This window comes from Bos grunniens, chromosome 17 (assembly GCF_055505025.1).
Source record: "Bos grunniens cultivar Pamir isolate PY7600 chromosome 17, Bosgru_T2T1.0, whole genome shotgun sequence".
Lineage (NCBI taxonomy): Eukaryota > Metazoa > Chordata > Mammalia > Artiodactyla > Bovidae > Bos > Bos grunniens.
Genome location: NC_141181.1, coordinates 63,521,989 through 63,542,742, shown reverse-complemented (window position 1 = coordinate 63,542,742; position 20,754 = coordinate 63,521,989). Strand labels below are relative to the sequence as shown.

Below are 20,754 nucleotides of genomic sequence, written 5' to 3'. Positions count from 1 at the left end.
AATCCTTCCAAAGTTCATGGAGCATCTTCTAGAGGGTCAAATTGTCAGCCTGATATAGCCAGGCTATATCAGAATTCCATGGAATGTATAGTCCATAGGGTCGCAAAGAATCAGACATGACTGAACAACTTTGACTTTCAAGAGGCACTTGAATTTGCATCTCTTGTTTCGGTGGGTAGAATGCTGCAGTTTCTGCCTTATTGTCCTTGTGAGCGTGCACACTCAGTCATGTCCGACTCTTTGCGACCCCATGGACTGTAGCCTACGAGGCTCCTCTGTCCATGGCATTTTCTAGGCAAGGAAAATTGGATTTTCCAATTTTTCAGTATTGGAGTGGTTGCCACTTCCTACTCCAGGGGCTCTTGCCGACCCAGGAATTGAACCTGTGTCTCCGGCATCAGTCGGTGGGTTTTTTACCTCTGTCGCCACCTGGGAAGCCCCTGTTGTCCTTGAATGTCCTTGAATGTCTTTTAAGGCCATGACTGGGATAGGGGTGGCAGAGGGAGATGAGCACGGACTTTGGAGTCATTCACTAGCTGTATAACCCATGGAAAGTCCCTTAACCTCTCTGACCCTCAGTCTCTTCACCTCTCAAATGGAAATAATAGTTTGCAAGAATGTTGTGAAAAAGATCAGCCGGACACTGAGGAGGTATTCATTAAATGTTTATGAAAGACGGGATTCTGAGATCTTAAATTTGGAAGGGCACAGCAGGAGTCTTGGCTCAGAGTGGGTGCTTTGAAAATGGGCTTTCTCTTCCCTCAGCTTTTTTTTTTTTTTGAAGTAATCTCTCTCTCTCTCTCTTTTTTTTACTTTTAATTTCATATTGGTATATAGCCAATTAACAATGTAGTGATAGTTTCAGGTGGACAGCAGACGGGACTCAGTCACATGTATCCATTCTCCCCCAAACTCACCTCCCATCCAGGCTGCCACAACTTTAAGCAGAGTTCCCTGTGCTATACAGAAGGATGAAATAATCTTTTTTGATTGAAATACAGTTGCTTTAAATATTGTATTAGGTTTAGATGTACAGCAAAGTGAAAAAAAAAATATATACACACACACACACACTTTTAATCTCTTTTTCCCATTATAGGTTACTATGAGATATTGAATATAGCTCCTTGTGCTATACAGTAAATCCTTGTTCCCCCAGCTTTTTGATGGCTGGGCGGAGTTCCTGGGTAAGGATGTTTTGGCTGAGCTAGATTTGGGCACTCAGGCCACAATGCCCTCCAGTGAGGCCCTGTGGGTTAGAAACAGACGAGTCCCCAAATGGCTTGGGGAGCATAGGTATAAGGTACAGCCTGTGGGCTTCTTGGAAACGAATTGATATCCTGTCCAGGCAGGTGAACCTGGAATTCAGACAGGCTCAAACCAGCCCAGCAGGCTTGGAGGGGCAGAAAGAAGCCGGATAGAGGGAGGAATAGGGCCCTGAGGCAAAAATCATAGGAGGAAGGCAACTGGCAGAGAGGGCAGGCTTGACAGAGGACGGGGCTGAGATGGGAGAGAACGGGTGTGCTGGGAACAATCGGAGACTGTGTGTGCCCACGTGGTCCTTGCTGGCTGTGGGTGGAGAAGCCTGTGGTGAGAAGGCTAAAAGGGACTCGCGTGGAGCTCTGGCAAGGGCCCCCCTCCTCCCTGCAGAAGGCCCACGGGAAACACGGCAGGGGTCAGCAAATAGCCTCCCTGGTCAACAGGCAGGGGGACAGGGCCTGAGACGCACCCCTTCCACCCCACCCTCCAGACAGCAGACAGCAGCCCAAGCTCTCCTGAAGTAACTGCTCTCTTCTGGGACCTCACAAAGTGCCACAGCACTTGTCAGAACCCACAGCATCACGAGGATATTCAGTGAAGGGGACGGTGTCCAGGACAGGACCTGCGTGCCCACCATGCGGTGAGGACGGGGCACGAGCGGTTATGGAGGCCTTGGAGCACCAAGACCGTCAGCGTAGACCTGGCTGTGGCCGTGGTCCCTGCTGTACTCGAGGCCCAACTGCAACTGTTTGTTTGCCAGCTCTATGCCAAGCTCCACCCCAGATGTACAGTGGGAGCAACAGGGAGGAGCTTCAAGGCAGCAGGGGAGATAAGAAGCAAGTGATCAGGCGATCAGGTGAGTCACTGGTCTTTTGGGGTAGATTAGCTGGGTGGGGCTGAGCGCCCAGGGCAGACTCGGTCCTTTGTGTCACTGTGGGAAGAGTGAGAGAGGGGCAGAGGGGCCACTGCTCTTTCCCCACCAGGATTTGCCTTGTGGGGGTGCCTGGCCCACCTGAGAAGTCAGGTTGGCGGAATGGCCTGCCCAGGAGGGCAGGTCAGCCCGGTAGCCCCTCAGCAAGGCCACCTGGGCCTTCTCATCTTAGGAATGAGGCCAAGTGGGTGAGCATGCTCAGAACCACTGGTGGGGTTGGCACTGTGCTTCTGCCTGTCCAGGCTCCAGGGCTGGGGCGTCACCTGTGACTCATCCCAGGTGGTGCTGGGGAGCAGCCTGCCATGCCCCACCCCCACCAAACACGCCACACACACACACACACACACACGCACACACACCCCGGCTCTGGACTTCTAGGAGAGGACCTGATCAGTGGTGTTTATGGCAGTGGGGGCTTATGATCACTGGGGCAGCAGCCCAAACCCTCCCCTTTGCAGGCCCCACGGTGGCCGTGACGAAATTCAAGGCTCCTTTCCACCCCTTCCTGTGGGCAGGGGGTGTGGTTTTGGGGGACATTATATCAGCGTTTCTTAGGGCAGGGGCCTGGGCTGTCTTGTCACATCCAGAACACTTGCTCTAGGAGGCGACCAGCTGGCTGTCCCCCCCATCCCCACCCCCTTTGCTTCCTCTCCCTCAAAAGTGCTTGCTTCAAAGTCCACTCTGTTTCTGCCTTTGCACCCCCATCGCATTTGTTTAAACTGGGACACCCCGCCCTTTTGCTTCCCAGGTCGTCACCTTTCTCTGGATTCAAAGCCTGGTCCCCATCCATTTATTACCTCTGTATTTTCAGTTTCGCTATTCGTAAACTAGGAACAGTCTAGCCTCATAGGGCAGTTATCAGATTTTTCATCCAGCAAGTACTGTGTGAGTTAAGAGACCCAAAGCCCTTTGAAAAGTGCCTGGCATATAATAAGCACTCAATAAATGGTAGCTATTTCACTATTACTGTAATTAAATATTTACCGAGTGTCTATTCTGCTAGGCCCTGTGGATTCAGTGGTGAGGAAAACAGACAATATTACAATGGATGAGGTCAGATAAAGGATGTGCGGCATCTGACACCCAATAAGTAAGGGGGTCCTCCTGCCTTTCTCCCTAGGAGTATTCCCAGCTCAGAGACCCCTCTGGTTCTATGTTCATCAAACCTATAGGCCTGACCTGAGATGGAGGTTGTGAGATGCTTTTGGCTGGCGGTAGAGCCCCCAGAGTGTCTAGTCACCTTGGGGTGGGCCATGTGCCACCTAGGAAAATTTCCCTGGGGAGGAGTCCTGGGGAGAAGTCTAGCAGATGGGGGGGAGCAACTTCGAGGGTGGTGGTGAGTCCTTTCTCGTATCCCAGCCAGCTTCTAGAAATGGGGTGTCAGGAGTTTGCCTTCCATGAGTCCTCTTGGTTGGGCCCAGGTTCCCCTTAGGACACTGACTCAGGCCTGACTCTCAGCAACAAAGTTGGTTTGTCTCAAAGGTTTAAGTCTGGTTTTGCAACTTTCACATCTCATTCTGGAATGCAGACTTGCCACTCAGGGCTTCACGTGAGGGTGTGGCCTGGTGGTCGTGGTGGTTTAGTTGCTCGGTTGTGTCTGACTCTTAGCGACCCCACGGACTGTAGCCCATCAGGCTCCTCTGTCCATGGCATTTTCCAGGTAAGAATACTGGAGTGGGTGGCCATTTCCTTCTCCAGGGGATCTTCCTGACCCAGGGATCAAACCCAAGTCTCCTGCATTGGCAGATGGATTCTTTACCACCATGCACGCAGAGGGCATGGCCTAGGAGGTCCCAATCATAGGCAAGAAAGAGCACAGGCTGAGGCGGAGGGTATCTGAGTCCGTTCTAAGAAGCACTTCCAGGCTCTGGGCTCAATTTAAAATGCTTTTTGGGCCTTCCCTGGTGGCCCAATGGTTAAGAATCCGTCTTCCAATGCAGGGGAAGTGGGTTCAATCCCTGGTTGGGGAGCCAAGATCACACATGCCTCGGGGCAACTTCATTTTGCTCACCAAAATGAAGACCTGGAAGAATTTTTTTAAAAAAAACCTTCTTGCTCCAGAGCAGAGGGACATCAGTGGGGATGGATCAGTTGCAAAGATAGAGGCTGGGTTAACTTTATGGAGAGAGGGATTTTGAAATACCTTAGAAGTTATAGATATGGTTTAACTCTGGAAGTTGGATTTAGGTAGGAGACAGGACAGAGCTCCAGGCAGCAGAAAAGCTGAGGATGTTTATCATAATAGCTACTCTCCATGGAGTGTTTACAGGTGTCAGGTGCTGTGCAAAATACATCATATGCATTATCTCATGGAATCTTTACAACAGCCTCATGAGGTTGCTGCTGTTATCATCTGCACTGAAGAGGAAAGAAGGCAAAAGGCTCAGAGAGGTCAGGTCAGCCGCCCAAGGCCACTTAGCTAACAGGTGACGGAGCCAGGACGTGGGCCCAGTGCCACTGTCACTACCTGGGCAAAGCATGATGCCAAAGTCAGAGTCTTGAGCTACAGAAGAAAAGGAATACTGGTGGGAGGTGCTTTGCCTTTATTAGAGGGATTTTTTATTTGACTGCGTGGCCTGAGGGCTCTCAGTTCCCCCACCAGCAACTGAAGCCAGGCCACAGCCATGAAAGCGCCAAGTCCTAAGCATTGGACCACCAAGGAATTCCCATACCACAGGGATTTTTAACACTGGCTAGGCACTAGACTCATAAGGAAACAGGGACTTCCCTGGCATTTCAGAGGTTAGCACTCTCACTTCCACTGCAGGAGGCTCAGGTTCAATCTCCGATCTCCCGATCTCTCCAGTTGGGGAACAAGATCCCACAAGCCTCGCGGCACCGCTGGAAAAACAACAACAACAACCAGGAAACAGTATAAAATGTAGATTCTTAGTCCCTGCTGCCGGAGATACTAATCCAGTAAATGGAGCCTAGCGTCCTTATTTTTCAGTTTTGTAAATGATTCTGTTGATTTGGGTTGAAAACTATTGCCCTACCCTGAATGGGGGTTTTCAGGGAGCTGACCTCTTCCCAATTCCAGTGGGCTTTAGGCTGGAATCCAAATCATCCTGAAGATGTTTGGGAATGGGTGTGAAGTGGATCGAGGATATGGTTATGTCATTTGGTTGGTTTCAAATTGTGACTCTGCCGTGAACTAGGTATGTCACCTTGAACAAATGGGTTCACTTTTTTCAAAGCCTCAATTTAATAAAGGGGGCTAATTATACTGACTGTAAGGGGACATCCTGATTAATAAAAGGGTTAAGGAATGTAAGGGGTGGCAATGGCCAAGTAGTTTCATCAGAATATTTTTGTGTGTGTGGCCTCAGTCGTGTCTGACTCTTAGTGACCTCATGGATTGTAGCCTGCCAGGCTCTTCTGTTCATGCAATTTTCCAGGCACGAATAACTGGAATGTGTTGCCATTTCCTCCTCCAGGGGAACTTCTAGACAGTGGGATCAAACTCGCATCTCTTGCATTTCCTGAATTGGCAGGTGAATTCTTTTACTGCTGCACCACCTGAATGACTGTCTCTTAACCAGAGAATAAAATTAGCAGTCTTGAGAGAAACAACAGAATCCAGGGTCTGTACAATAACCAGCACACAAAAATCAAGTGCTAGACATAGGAAGAAATAGAAAACGGACTCAATCTCAAAGAGAAAAAGTGATGACCCAGATGTCAGAATTAGCATCAAGAACTTTAAAGCAACTCATAAATATTTTCAAACTCCGCCCCCCCCCCAAATATAGTCATAATGAAGGAACAGATGAGGAACTTCAGCAGAGAACTGGAACTATTAAAACAAAATCAAATGGAAATTCCAGAAGTAAAAAGTACAGTAACTGAAATGAAGAATTAACTTGATAGGTTCAGTAGCAGAATGAACATGACAAAGGAAAGAGTGAATCTGCAGATAGATCAACACAAATTATTCACCCTTAAGACCAGGGAGAAAAAGATGTCATTGGAAAAAATTATACAGAGTTTCATGGACCTGTGGGACAACATTCAAAGATCTACATACCACATGTCATTCAAATTTTAGAAAAAGAAAAAAGAATGGGGCATAAAAATATTCAGAGAGAGGGAGTCCCCTGGTGACCTAGTGGTTAGGACTCCAAGCTTTCACTTCTGTGGCCTGGGTTCAATCCTGGTCAGAGAATTGAGATCCTGAAAGCCATGGGGTGCGACCAAAAGAAAAATATTTGAAGATATAGTTCCTGATGATTTCTCAAATTTAATAGATACATTTATAGATTCATGGGGAAATAAATGGCAACCCTCTCCAGTATTCTTGCCTGGAAAATCCCATAGACAGAGGAGCCTGGCGAGCTATATAGTCCATGGAGTCGCAAAGAGGTGGACACAGCTTAGCAACTGAGCATGCACATGAATGATAATAGTGACATTAAGGATCTCTGCATGGATGTGTTTAACATCTTTATGTCTTCTTTGGAAAAATATCATTTGAGTCTTTAGTCCATTTTTAATTGGATTGGGTTTTTCTGATATTATTGTATAAGCTGTTTATACATTTTGGATATTAATCCCTCACTGGTCATATCATTTGCAGATATTTTCTCCCATCCAGTTGGTTGTCTTTTTGTATTGTCAATGGTTTCCTTTGCTGTCCAAAAGCTTTTAAGTTTAATTAGATCCCATTTGACTTATTTTTGCCTAGGTCTCCTTTATCTTAGGAGATATATATATATATATATATATATATATATAACTACAATTTATGTCAAAGAATGTCCTGCCTATATTTTCCTCTAGGAGTTTTATGGTTTCCAGTCTTGTATTTAAGCATTAACCACTTTGACTTTATTTTTGTATGTTATGTGACAAAATGTTCTAATATCATGTAACTGTGCAGTTTTTCCAGAACCACTGATTGAAGAAACTGTTTTTTTCATCATGTATATTCTTGCCTCTTTTGCCATAAATTAATTGAACATAAAAAATGTATAGATTCCAAAATCTCTGTGAATATTCACCAAAATAAGTCAAAGGCTGAGCCATAAACAAGCTTTAACAAATCCCAGAAGGTTGAAGCCTTACAGAGGATGTGCTTTGACCACAGCAGAATTAAATCAGCAATTAATAACCATAGGATAGCTAGGAAAGCCCCACATATTTAGAAATTAAACAGCAGACATCTAAAAATCCCATGGTATTCCAAAAACCTGCACAAGGATATTTATTCTATTTTATTCATACTTGCCAAAACCTGAAAGCATCCTAGATGTCCTTCAGTAGGTGAATGGATAAGCAAACTCTGGTACATTCATACAACGGAATATAATTCAGTGATTAAAAAAAGAAAAGTTATCAAACCATGAAAAGACAGAGAAGACTTAGCATATTGCTAGGTGGAAAGAAAAAAAAAAGGCCCAACTGAAAAGTTTACATACTGTATGATTCCAACTATATGACATTCTAGAAAAGGCAAGTCTATGGAGACAATGAAAAGATTGGTGGTTGCCAAGGATTTAGTGAGTGGGGGGCGGGGGGAGTGGGAGGGTGGGAGAGAGGGAGAGAAGGATGAACACAAGGGAATTTTAGGGCAATGAAAGTATTCTCTATAATGGTGAATACATATTATACATTTGTCAAAACAGAATCTACAACACTGAGAGTGAACCCTAATGTAAACTATGGACTTTAGTTAATAAGGATGTACCGTTAGTGGTTCATCAACTGTACTGAATGTACCACGCTAATGCAAGATATAAATCATAAGGGAAAACTTGTTGGGGAAGAAGGGGTGTGTGGGAACTCTGAACTTTCCCATCAATTTTTCTGTAAACCTAAAATTGGTCTTAAAAAGTTAAAAAAAATTTTTTTAAAGGAACTCATGATCAAAGACTGAAAGTGACCTGACACCTAATAAGATCAGCATGATGTCCCTTCCCTCCAATCCTCTGTCTTACCCATGTCCCTAAGAGAGATTTCTCTTCCCTTAAGGCTTCTCTTTCTCAAAGAGGAGGTCGTGGGGAACAGGGAGGGATGCTGAATTCGAGATCATGGGAGTCATGGGACTATCAGGTAGGACCAGTTGTTTTGAAACCTGGTTTGCCTTTTCGCTCACTCAAGCATTCATTCCATGAACTTTGAGCTTCTTTGCGCTGAGTTCTGCACCGGGATCTGAAGGTGTAACTGGCCACAGTCCCTTCCCATAAGGCGTGCACAGCCCAAGGGAGAGGATGACAAGTCAACAGGCAGTGACAGTTCACTGTGCTAAGTTAAAGGACACGGGGGCAACTCAGGGGTCTGTGGGAAGGCGGGAGAGGAGTGTTTAACTCAGCCTGGATTTGCTCAAGTGAGACTTTCTGAAGGAGGGGACATAGAACTTAGTCATTTCTGACTCTTACAACCCCACGACTGCAGCTTCCAGGCTCCTTTGTCTGTAGGATTCTCCAGGCAAAAATACTGGAGTGGATTGCCATTTCCTCCTCCATGGGATCCAGGGATTGAACCTGTGTCTCCTGCATGCGCAGGCGGATTCGTTACCACTGAGCCACCAGGGAATCCCAGGGAGATAGAAACCAAACCTCAAGTTTACGAGCAGCTGTTAAGAAGCAGAAAGCACAGCCCATTGGAAGCTGCAAGCGGTTCACTCTGTGTGTGTGTGTGTGTGTGTGTGTGCGCGCGCGCGCGCGCGCGCGCGTCTGTGTGTGTGTGTATGTGTGTATTGGAAGGGAGTGTTGGAAAGAGGTGATAAGGTGATAAGTGGGCTGGAGAGGCAGGCAGGGACTGGTCAGACCTGAGCCCTTAACCCTCTCAGAAGCAGCGCCTACGCAGCCCAGTCAAACCTGGCAACGCCTGCTCCCTGGAGTCTGCACCTGAGGCGGGTGACGCGTCATGGGGAGACTCACCAAGTCTCTTTTGAACACACTGGGTAGGAGGAGCAACCCTATAATTACTGTGGTGATAATTAGAGGAACTTCCCTTGCCTCTTTCAACATAAATTTCACAAGCTGTGGCCCTCTCACCTGTGCAGCGGTGGAGGGTGGGGTGTGGGGAGCCGGGCACCCCTCCTGTGGGGAGCCAGTGCCTGCGTCTCCTGCCAGGCACACCTGACTCCCCGGCTGAGGCCCAGAGGTGCCACGGATACCACCTGGGACCGCTCCAGCTTGGAGCTGAGTGCTGCTGGCAGAAGGACTGAAAGTGACTCCCCAGGTGCCCCAGGCTGGGCAGCCTCCAGCTGATGCACAGACTTGAGATTTACTCTGGCCTGGCCTTCTCCGGGAGGCTTCAAGCCTGCAGCAGTCCTGACCGGCACCTGGAGGTGCCTTCTCCATCTGGGCAACCTTAGCCTGACATACTCCAGCTACCAGTTTTTGGGCGCACACTCTATCTGCCGGGACCACATACACAGGCTTCCATGGCCTGGGTGTCCTCTGGCCCTGCCCAGTGCTATTTGGCTTCCTATAATGGTTCGCGTTCACGTGTTTTCCCAAGAGACACTTGGAGGGGCCTCTAGTTTACATGGAAGAGAAGGAAACCTTTCTTCTCATTTCTCACCCCATACTTTCTCCCAGAACCCTTCTCGCCCCTTTCTTTCAGTGGAATCCAGGGCCCAAGATTCTCAGGGTCCAGAAGGGTCCCTTTGCTTCTGGGAAGGCCTTGACCTTCTTTCATCAGCACCTCCTGTTCCATTCCTCCAAAACTTGAGTTTTCTCTTGGCTTTGCGTCCTGTGACTCACCGGGAATGAAAGCCCAGGTGAACTGCCCAGGGGTGCAGTGTGTCTTTTTGTTTTGTTAGTGACATGTCTGATCTGTTTTGTTCTCAGTTCTCCAGGGAAGGAGCTTCCTCACCTCCCAAAGCCATTTGTGCCAGTAGCTTCTAGCCTTTTCCAGGGCCCCGATGTTTCACGTTTTGGAGACTCAGAATGACTACGTGTCACATTCAAGGGTACACTTGGCATTCTGTAAGAGCATCTGGAAAAGTAGTAAGGGCTAAATGAACATCAAAAATTTAGGCTCTTTGCTTTTCCATCTCCCCATTATATCCCCACATCCAGCGCCATTTAGAGCTGGGTAGGTATTTGCAGGGAGAAGGCAATGGCAACCCACTCCAGTACTCTTGCCTGGAAAATCCCATGGGCGGAGGAGCCTGGTGGGCCGCAGTCCATGGGGTCGCAAAGAGTCGGAGACAACTGAGCGACTTCACTTTCACTTTTCACTTTCATGCATTGGAGAAGGAAATGGCAACCCACTCCAGTGTTCTTGGCTGGAGAATCCCAGGGACGGGGGAGCCTGGTGGGCTGCCATCTATGGCGTTTCGCAGAGTCGGACATGACTGAAGCGACTTAGCAGCAGCAGCAGCAGGTATTTGCAGGTTGGTATCTTTCTGTGAAAGGTCAGAGGAAGGGCCCTTGGTGGTCTGGTATATTCTTGGGGTCCTGCCTCCAAATGTCTGGGGTGAACCTGATCTTATCATCTGGCCCTCTCCCAAGACTCACTAGTGGAGCTTCAGGAAACACATTGAACCCAACTGGTCCTGGTCGCCAGCAGTGGGGGAAGGAGGAAGGAGAGATTGCTTCTGAAGGAAAAGTACATTTGGCTTTCTCATGAAAGGGTTCCCCTTGGGGAACAGGCAAGCAGCAGATGTATGGGCAATGGCCAACTGATCCATTTGAAGATAGATTCAGGGCGTGGTGTTCCCCCGTAAGGCTGGGCAGGCCCTGGGAAACTGGAGCAGCGCTTGATCCCGGCCTGAAATTGGGCCAGCTACAGAGGATCTTGAGAATACTGGTTTTGGGTGTGCCAGCTCCGCTCCCTGTGGAGACTACGGGTCTGAGAAGTCTACTGTGTCTGTTGCCCAGGCATGCTTCTAAAGCCTGGAGCTGCACTGATCATTTTCATTCATGAACATAGTAAGTGGCCAGGAGGCTTAGCTAGGCCCTTCACAGTTTAGCCTCAGAGCAGTTTTTCAGTCTTTTCTCTGAACGCTCTGAAGCAGGAATCATCCATCTCATTCCTGGATCCAAGCTCACTCCAAGCCTTCACATCGTTGGGACTTGCCTCATGTCATTCTCTTTCTAAAGAGTGTCTTTTCTCCTAGTAACAGGCTCACTCTTTCAGACTGTTTCATCAACTCCTGGCAAAGCATTCCCCAGTGCCCCGGGGTTCAGTTCATCTCTCCCTTCTCTCTCCTCCTAAGCCCCAGATTCACTCTGTGAATCTGGTCTGCTGCTGCTGCTAAGTCGCTTCAGTCGTGTCCGACTCTGTGAGACCCCATAGACAGCAACCCACCAGGATCCCCCGTTCCTGGGATTCTCCAGGCAAGAACACTGGAGTGGGTTGCCATTTCCTTCTCCGATGTGCCAAAGTGAAAAGTGAAAGTGAAGTTGCTCAATCGTGTCCGACTGTTAAGCGACCTATGGACTGCAGCCTTCCAGGCTCCTCCGTCCATGGGATTTTCCAGGCACGAATACTGGAGTGGGTTGCCATTGCCTTCTCCGTGAATCTGGTCTAGCCCCATTAAATTTACTTCTATGTCTGCCTCCAGATGGACTGTTCCCTGAGCTTTGCTCTTGCGTGGTCAGCTCCTTCTCATCCTTCAGGTGTCGGCTGTCATCTTCTCTGCCAGGCCTTTCTTCACCATGGAAACTAGGCTGCACCTACTCACGCTGTGTCCCATTACTTTGTGTTATCATCTTCATAAAACTTAGCAGCATCTGCAAGCACCTTCACTTATTTGTCGGCTTGGGCTACCTGTAAGTCTTTTCCTCTAGAATGTAAGCGCTCAGAGGGCAGACCCAGCAGAATGAATTGATACATGGTTGGCACCCAATAAATATCTGTTGATGGATCACATGAAGGCCAGTACGGGGTATTCGACTTGGCCCCTCGAGGACTTGGCACAGAGCCTGGGCGCAATAAAAGCTGGCTGCGTGGAGTTATTTGCTAAACGAATGAACGAAACAACGAGCAGACCAACTAAGCGAAGCAGCGTCCCGCCTGCTGACTGACGGGTTGACTGACACTTGGGAGCCCGTGGCCAGAAGACTCTTAATGGATGGGTGACAGCTGAGCGGCAGTCAACAGACGCGCACGGGGTTCCTGACTGGCTGGCCGCAGCAGCCCCTCGGAAAGGGTAAGGGAAGAGGGACCCCCCGAGGCGACCGCCCCGCGTGGGGAGGGGGCGGCACCAAGCGGCGGGAGGCGGTGCAACCGCCAGAAGCCGAGCAAGCAACAGACGCCTCGAACCGAGGAACCGACGTCTCCGCGCATGGGCCCGGCGCGAGGGGCGGGGCGCGCGCGTCACGTGAGCGTGTTTTGGGCACGTGACCCGCGCAGGGCCAAGGCTCGCCCCCCCGCCCCCTCCTCGCCTCCCCTTGGCGGCTGTGAGCCGAGCGGCCTCGCCTCACCGCCTAGCGCCCCCCTCAGTCGCCGCCGCCTCCGCCTCCGCCCGCCGGCCATGTCCCCGGGCCGCCGCCGCCGCCGCACGAGCGCGGCGCCCCTGCGGCCCAGCGCGCAGTGAGCGCGGGGCCCTCTTGCCGTTCGCCCGCCCCGGGGCCCCCTTGTTCTCAGTGCCGCCGCCGCCGCCGCCATGTTGGGTTTAGAGCCGCAGCGGAGCCGCCGCCGCCGCCGCCGGTGAGGGAGGCCGAGAGCGGAGCCCGCCCCGCCCCGGGGCCCAGGGAGCGGGTCCGCCTCGGAGCCGGCCTCTCCCCGCCAGTCACTTTCCCGGCCCGCCCGCCCGCGGTGTGAGCGAGCGAGCGAGCGAGCGAGCGCCGGGCCGCGGCCGCGCCTTCCGCTCCCGGCCCGAGCGAGCCCGCCGCGCGTTTGTTCCCCTGCCGCCGGGCCCGGCCCGGCCCGAGCCTGCAGCAGAGCCCTCGAGAGTCAGCGCCATGGCGGAGCAGACCTACTCCTGGTGAGTGCGGGGCTCGGGGAGGCCGGGGCGCGGCGAGGGTGGGGGTCGGGACGCCGGCGGGGCCGGCCGGGGAGGAAGAGGAGGAACAGGTGCGCTTCGGGGGTGGAGGGGGGCTGGGGACCGCGGCATAGGGGTGCACGCCCCCCTCGCCCCCTGCCGGAGGGGGCGGCTGGCGCTCGCGGAAGGCGGTGAGCGGCCGGGGGCCCGGCGTCCGAGGAGTGGCTTGGAGGAGGCGGCGGCCGCGGCGGATGTCATCTGGTCATGGGCGGAGCAGGTGATGGAGAAAGGGGAGCTTGACCCCGAGGTGGGAAGCCCACGCGAGGGAAATGGATTCCCACGAGCACTCCGGAACCGACCCGAGGCGGGAGGCTGCTGGAAAAGAGGAATGGACACGGTGGAGAGGGGCGGGTCGGGGCAAAGGCGGGGTCCACCGGGCCGAGAGGCATCTTCTGGGAACAGGTGATACGTGGTCGAACTTGGAAGTTGTCAGGGAGGAGGAGCCACCTCCACTGGGGCTGCCCCTTACCCCTGGGATGGGGAGTGAAGGGAAGAGTTGGTGCGGTGGGCAGAGGCCCAGACGTGAGCAGAGGAAAGCCGCGGAAGGGGAGAGTCCAAGGAACCCTGGAGGCTACCCCCTGCTGAAGAGGTTGGAAAGGGAGCCTGTTTGGGTAACTAGATTTTGGAGAGGAAGTCGCTGATGACAGTGGGGCCTGGCAGAAATCTTTGTGAGGGTTGGTACCCTGTTCTGTAGAATAGGACGTAGCCTGGTGCCCGGGGGCAAGTATAGGGATGAAGGAGCTACAAGTCGTGTCCATTGTAAAGAGACTTTTTAAAAGTTGTAAAATAGCTTGCTAAGGGCTGAGAAGCGTACTGTGTAGTTCATGGAGTGAGAACTATACCTGTCCTGAGAAGGGAGGGCTGAGCTTTGGGGCGAGGGGGATGCACCTCCCTTTAGCAGGCTGAGGTGGAATATATGCTGGAGGGGGTTGAAGGAGTGACGATAATATCCATGAGGAGTGGAGTGAAGAGGAAGCGAGAAATGGGATGATGGTAGGTGCAGAGATGGGAAATCTGGTTGCAATCTAGAGTGATTGTTCGAAGATCGTTTTCTCTTGGAAGCAAATGTGGTTTTTGATAGAACTGTAGGCTTTCCCTTCTTAGAAAAGAGCATAATAGAGTGGGAAGAGCTTGGCGTTTAGAGTTGGTTTGGACGTCGGGTTCACCTCTTAACTTGCTTTATAACTCGACAAGATAGTTCTCCATTCTTTTCCTCTTACCTACAAAATAGAATTATCTTTCTCATAAGCTGTAAGGAGTAAATGAATTAAGTTTACAAACTACAGGGTAAACTGTAAGGTGCTATACCTCACTACATTATAATTATCTTAGGGGAACAGCAAAGAAATGAGTAATACCTGAAAAGAATGGCTTTGGATGAAGGCTTTAACCCAGGGGATGATTTGTGGTGGATGGGGTTATGATAAGTGAGGAACGCATTATGTCTTCTCATAGGGAAAGAGGATTGGTGATTGAAGAAGATAATTCAAAAGAGAACTTCAGTTACGTACATACAAAAAAGAAAAAAAAGAAGATAACTTAGAGAAAGCAATGCTAAAGGAAGAATGAAAATCCTAATGAACAGTTGTGACAACATATGTATTTTTTAAAAGCTGTTTAAACTTCCTTGATGATTTTGAGCAACGGTGAATTATTTTGAGCAACGGTCAACTGCCTCTCCATAGCACGTGATTCGGAACACCGGGATTAGAATTCGCACTTTCTCGTGGACAGAGTAAGAAAGCAAGTGCAGATGCCCTTGCATGCCTCATCTTGAGCTTCTTAACACGCTGGCCCCGCTCAGTGTCCTGATGGCCGCCCTGCTGTCTGTAGCGCGCTGTAGAGGGGCTGTGGATGGCTCAGAGAGTAAGCGCAGCGGCTGAGAAGTGGGGATAGTGGGAGTGTTTTACTAGGTAGGCCACACTCTTGTGTGATGTTGGACGGCTCTGCTGGGGGGAGGCGGGGAGTGTTGTAAGGCGGAGGTGTTTTGTGAAGTTTGATACTCTGTAAGATTTATCCTCCTGAATACTTGCTTCAAGCTCAGGTCCCTGAATTTGCTTTAAGGTGAAGAAAGAAGCTCCTTGAAATCAGAACGCTTAGCTCCTCATCTTTAGCACGTTTTGAGATGGAGAAAGTTTTTACATTATCTTGAGAGAGAGAGTTCGGAAACCAGGCATCATCCTGAGAAAGGGGAGAGAGGATTGGGAAACGAGGCAGCTTTCTTCCTGACTAGTTCTTCCCAAGTCAGTCGGGGGGTGATATAAAGAGCCAACCATGTGGCATTTAACATATACACTCAGTTGATTCTCACAAGTACCTGAGGCAGGTGATCTTTCTCTGTTTTATAGAGGAGGAAACTTAGGCTCAGGAGCCCGAATGATTTGTCCAAGATACTTCACCTGTGATGCTTTTTTTTTAGGACATGAATTCTCCATCATTTTATTCATGTTCATTGAACTATTAAGTTCAATGAGAACTTAATAGTCAATGAGAACTTAACTGTTGAACATATTAAGTATGGAAAAGGTAATCTCAAAGTACATGCAAACCTCTTTGGATTGTCTTGTCATATTGGAATAACTTTGTCACTGTTCCGTTGGTTTGTGTAGACAATCAAGAGTTGATTTTTTTGAAAATAGTCTTGCGGTTTATTTGTATGTGGCCTTTAGGAAAGTCAGCCTTGTGGAGACTACTGTGGTATGGATTTGTCTGAAGATGGAGTCAGTGAAAAATGTAGGAACATTCGAAAATAGGTTCCTTTAGGGTTTTTGTGAGGCAGACATGTAAATTATAAGAAAAAATTGACCTTGAGTTGATGATTGTTGAAGCTCAGTGGTGAGTGCATTTATCCTGTGTACATTTTACATGTTGAAATTTTTCATGATAGGTTTTTTTTTTTTTTTTTCATAAAGCCCCTACACATATGTTCATGCTGTTCTCTGGTTTCTTGTGCCTGCTTTTTTTCTAACAGATTTGGTCAGTTCTGTTACCCAGCTGTGATACTTTTCTGACCACCCCTACTGAAAGTGAGCTCTTTGTTTTTGACACTTGTTCTGTCTGCCTTACTTCTTCTTTTCACGTGTGAATACCTAGTCTCCTCACTGGATGGTAAGCTTTTTGATCAGCAAGGTGTTTTCACCTGCTCCATTTCCGACCTGGGCAGGTTCACCCCTCCTTAGGTAGCTTGGTGGTCCCCCACTCCTGAGAGGTCACCATATTGATGCCAAACTTAGTGCAGACACCTGATCAGCATAGTACATAACAGCCCAGAATTCCCGGGCTCAAGCCATTCTCCAGCCTCAGCCTCCGAGTAGCTGGGACTACAGGTGCACGCCACCGAGCCCAGCTAAGCTTTTTGAAGGTCTGTTGTTTAGTTGCTAAGTCTTGTCTGATTGTCTGCGACCCCTTGGACTGTAGTCCGCCAGGCTCCTCTGGCTGTGGGATTTCCCAGGCAAGGATACTGGAGTGCATTGCTATGCCCTCTTCCAGGGGATCTTCCAGATCCAGGGATCTCCATTGGCAGGCGGATTCTCTACCACTGAGCCACCAGGGAAACCCAAGCTTTTTGAGGGTTAGGATGCAATTGCACTAACTTTTGTCCTCCTCTAGCGCCCAGCACTTTGTCTTGCCTATAGCTCGTGCTTAGTAATTACTGAATGATTGAATATATAGGTTTTCAAAGGGTAGTTCATCCTTTGTTGAAAGGATAAGTGTCGGGGCAGATCCAGAACCTTTATACCAGGGTGTTTATAGGTGTTGTCCCTGAGAGAGCTTGAATTTGGATCTCAGTACTGCCACTTCCTTCCTGGGCTGAATGTCATAAAGTATCTACCTCGCTGCTCAGTTTTCCACCTTCCCTTTATCATGCAGCCAAGCCTCAGATCGTTTTTAAAATCAAAACCCAGAAAATAATCCTCTCCTGTGCACAGGTTTCCCGACTACATTCTAGAGAGAGTAGAATACATTTTCTTAATATCAGTTCAAGCCTAAACTTACATTAATCTAGCTTCCTCAACCAAAATACCAAACAGGTTATTTTGTTAATGTCACCAGTATCCTATTAACTGCCAACTTCAATAAAAATTTTTTCACACTGAAAAAAGAAAAAAATGTAAGGGGAAGCTGCAGACAGCTGAATGTTTGTGAACTTATAGTTGCAGAAGAAAGCTTCTGGTAACTTAGTTCCCTGGTGTTTCAGTGCTGTCAGAGTGAGGGTACCGTCCCTTAATAGTTTTAAATAAAAACGATTGACAGAAGTTAAAATAATTGGTAGTAACACCACAGTCTTTATCACGATCAACCGCAAGTTTCTCCTTGTCTCGTTTTTATTCATAAACACTGAGGAAATAAAATAATGCATGTGAAAACACACATTGAAGGTGCAAACTAGAGTTTCGTTAATTTGAGAAAAACACCTTGCTAATCTATATATATGAGCAGTTGTTTTAGCGTAAGGTGGGTGAGAAACATCCTTCTCTCTTGATGGAGTCACTGCAGTGCTTGTGTATAATTGCTCTTGGTAAAAATTACTTACGTTAGGGTTCATTTTGATGTAAGCAAGGGTTGGGGGGAGGAAGTGAGCCCATGTGAACCTCATTCAGATGAATTTGTTATTGAAGAATTGATAGTATATCATAATTTGTTGTGTTTTCTGTGTGCTGCGGCTTTAGAAGCATTGATCGATAAGGAAACCAAGGCTCAAGGGTATAAGTAACTTGCCCAAGTATATAAATGGAAAAATGGTTCTAAGTCTAGACTATTGGACACCAAAATTCTAACATTGACTGTGTGCTGCTTTGTCCGTAGTCACTACCCTCAGCCAACCCTCTTCTGCTTGAATCTCTTTTTAGTCTCCGCACTGGTTCCCTCCGTTCTCTGCACAATCACCATCCATTCTCCTGAGTGGTCTTCTGACAGCCTGATTCAGATCACCTCAGTCCTCTGTTCAAAACTCTTCAATGGCTTTTGGCCACATTAGAATAGAATCCAAATTCCTTAATGGGGCTCCTCACATTTTGTGTGTTTTTGAAGGATGTCAGTAAACCACAAGTTACACAGATGAAAGTCTTTCTCTTTTGGTGCTCTGTCCAGTGCCTGGCATACAATAGGTGGTTTGGCAAATATTAATATTTACCGAACCAATGAATGTGCATACCTCCCCCTGGGCTGCCTGTCTGAAGATCTGCTCTGAGGACTGCATTATATTGGGGTGATATGTTGTTGTGATAAAGGACATCGTTATGTCAGATGCTTATGAATAATGCTAAAACTGGAGAGTGAAAAACAAGGTGGATCTCTGGAGCAAATGGGAGTTACATCTGTTTTTGGATTTCTGTTATGTATCACTGTATCTGTTGTGATCATATCTGATTGTGCATTGTGATCATTGCATCTGCTGAAAGTTTTTCAGAGAGAAACTATTTACTTGAAGATGTGTGAGCAGCATTGTAGACTTTAGATTTGCTTTTATTTTTAAAACATATTTTGCCTATAGTTACAGTGCTGTAGTAGTAATGTTTTGGTGATACATGATTCAAGCTAAAATTAGCCGAAGCTAAGACTATGAATTTGTATTGAAATAATTTTCCTCAGTGTTTCTTATAAAGCCTTGGGGAGGGGGAGAGCTGAAGAGTTGGTAACCATGTCAGCCTGTAATTTATCAAGTAGTACTATGAATTAAAATGCCTATTGTTCAAGCATTTCTCAAAATACATTTCAGTAATCATTTATTTTAGAGATATAAATGCCACTGCATCGAGGTATTACGTAGTTCTCTATAATTGTATTTTACTTTAACATTAGTAACTTAGTTTTCATCATTCTTACCTGTTTCATTAAGCCATCCTGTGCAAAATCAAGGATGTCCTGAGAGCGTCTCATGAGGTACTGTTTTAGTTGGCTATGTTTAGCACCTGAAACTTTTATGTGATTGCTGTCCCTGACAGTAGAGCCATAAGTATAATTTGATTTTTCAGAATTCTGTATTTTCTGGAGTTTAACGATTCCTTCTTAGGATTTAAAGGAAAGTAGTGATTTTATTTGTTGTATGTATAAATCAAGAAACGTTAGCAACTTTGAGTTTCTATGGGTTATTTCCTAATCCTCACTTAAAGAATTAGAGGCAGAGTGCGCATCTTCTGGAATTTTTAACCCCTTGGGTATCTAGAGGAGCTCCAGGTGATCAAATTCAATTTTACAGGGAAAATCTACAGTTAGTTCCCATGATGCTCACAATGAATTACCTCTCAGATTTTGTTAATAGGTCTCATTAGAGCCGAAGCTTAAAATAAAGCAGATGCACTCATTTGCCATGATAAGACTAGATTGAGCTCCTCTGAAAAAGGTAGGTTTTTAAATACTTTTAAGGCATTAGTCTGATGAATATGCATTAGTCTAATAGAGACCTAATAGAAAATCCTATTTCTTGGTTTGTTCAGTTTACTCTATCTTGGAAAGAAAACTTGATAATCTCTGTTTTGGAGTTCCAGGTTTGGTATGATGAAGAACTGCTAAAGGATTTTTTTGAAAGGCACTAAAGTAGAGGTGTGTCTTGATTGTTTTTTACATGTTTGTAAATTATACTGAATATAAGTGATTACTCATTAAATTTTATTTGAAACCCTAAGATAGGGTCTAATTCTGTTCTGTTTTTTTTAAATTGATAAATCTTTAGTTGGAGGGTGATTTTCATCTCTGATTCAGTTCAGTTCAGTTGCTCAGTTATGTCTGACTCTTTGTGACCCCATGAACTGCAGCACACCAGGCCTCCCTGTCCATCACCAATTCCCAGAGTTAACTCAAACATGTCCATTGAGTCGGTGATGCCATCCAACCATCTCATCCTCTGTCATCCCTTTCTCCACCTGCCTTCAATCTTTCCTAGCATCAGGGTCTTTTCAAATGAGTCAGTTCTTAGCATCAGGTGGCCAAAGTATTGGGAGTTTCAGCTTCAACATCAGTCCTTCCAATGAACATTCAGGACTGATTTCCTTTAGGATGAACTGGTTGGATCTCCTTGCAGTCCGCGGGACTCTCAAGAGTCTTCCAACACCACAGTTCAAAAGCATCAATTCTTCTGTGCTCAGCTTTCTTTATAGTCCAACTCTCACATCCATACATGACTACTGGAGAAACCATAGCCTTGACTAGACGGACCTTTGTTGGCAAAGTAATGTCTCTGCTTCTTAATAAGCTGTCTAGGTTGGTCATTGGAGAAGGCAATGGCACCCCACTTCAGTACTCTTGCCTGGAAAATCCCATGGACGTGGGAGCCTGGTGGGCTGCCGTCTATCGCGTCACACGGAGTCGGACTCGACTGAGCACCTTCACTTTCATGCGTTGGAGAAGGAAATGGCAACCCACTCCAGTGTTCTTGCCTGGAGAATCCCAGGGACGGGGGAGCCTGGTGGGCTGTCGTCTATGGGGTCGCACAGAGTCGGACACGACTGAAGCGACTTAGCAGCAGCAGCAGGTTGGTCATAACTTCCCTTCCAAGAAGTCTTTTAATTTCATGGCTGCAGTCACCATCTGCAGTGATTTTGGAGCCCCCCAAAATAAAGTCTGCCACTGTTCCCATCTAGTTGCCGTGAAGTGATGGGACTGGATGCCGTGATCTTAGTTT

General features: G+C 47.8%; 1 protein-coding gene, 1 non-coding gene and 1 pseudogene across 19 annotated transcripts in view; 1 reads left to right on the top strand and 2 right to left on the bottom strand.

The window, feature by feature from the left end:
- The first annotated feature begins 1,486 nt into the window (after positions 1 to 1,486).
- Positions 1,487 to 20,754, top strand: part of SPPL3 (signal peptide peptidase like 3) — a 107,595-nt gene continuing 88,327 nt past the window's right edge. For 6 of the 17 annotated variants that reach the window (XM_086348300.1, XM_086348310.1, XM_086348295.1 and 3 more), the window contains exon 1: positions 12,533 to 13,076. In XM_086348300.1, the coding sequence (XP_086204426.1) occupies positions 13,054 to 13,076 (23 nt within the window). In that variant the 5' untranslated portion in view covers positions 12,533 to 13,053. Of the gene's footprint in view, positions 2,117 to 11,766; positions 12,300 to 12,532; positions 13,077 to 14,588; positions 15,047 to 19,393; positions 19,477 to 20,754 lie in introns of those variants that run through there. The other 11 variants (XM_086348313.1, XM_086348298.1, XM_086348303.1 and 8 more) reach the window with 10 other exon arrangements.
- Positions 11,642 to 12,757, bottom strand: LOC147355609 (uncharacterized; annotated as a pseudogene). The gene has a single exon (XR_015144660.1). The product of XR_015144660.1 is annotated as an uncharacterized LOC147355609 (transcript).
- LOC147355608 (signal recognition particle RNA) lies at positions 16,195 to 16,480 on the bottom strand. The gene has a single exon (XR_015144917.1).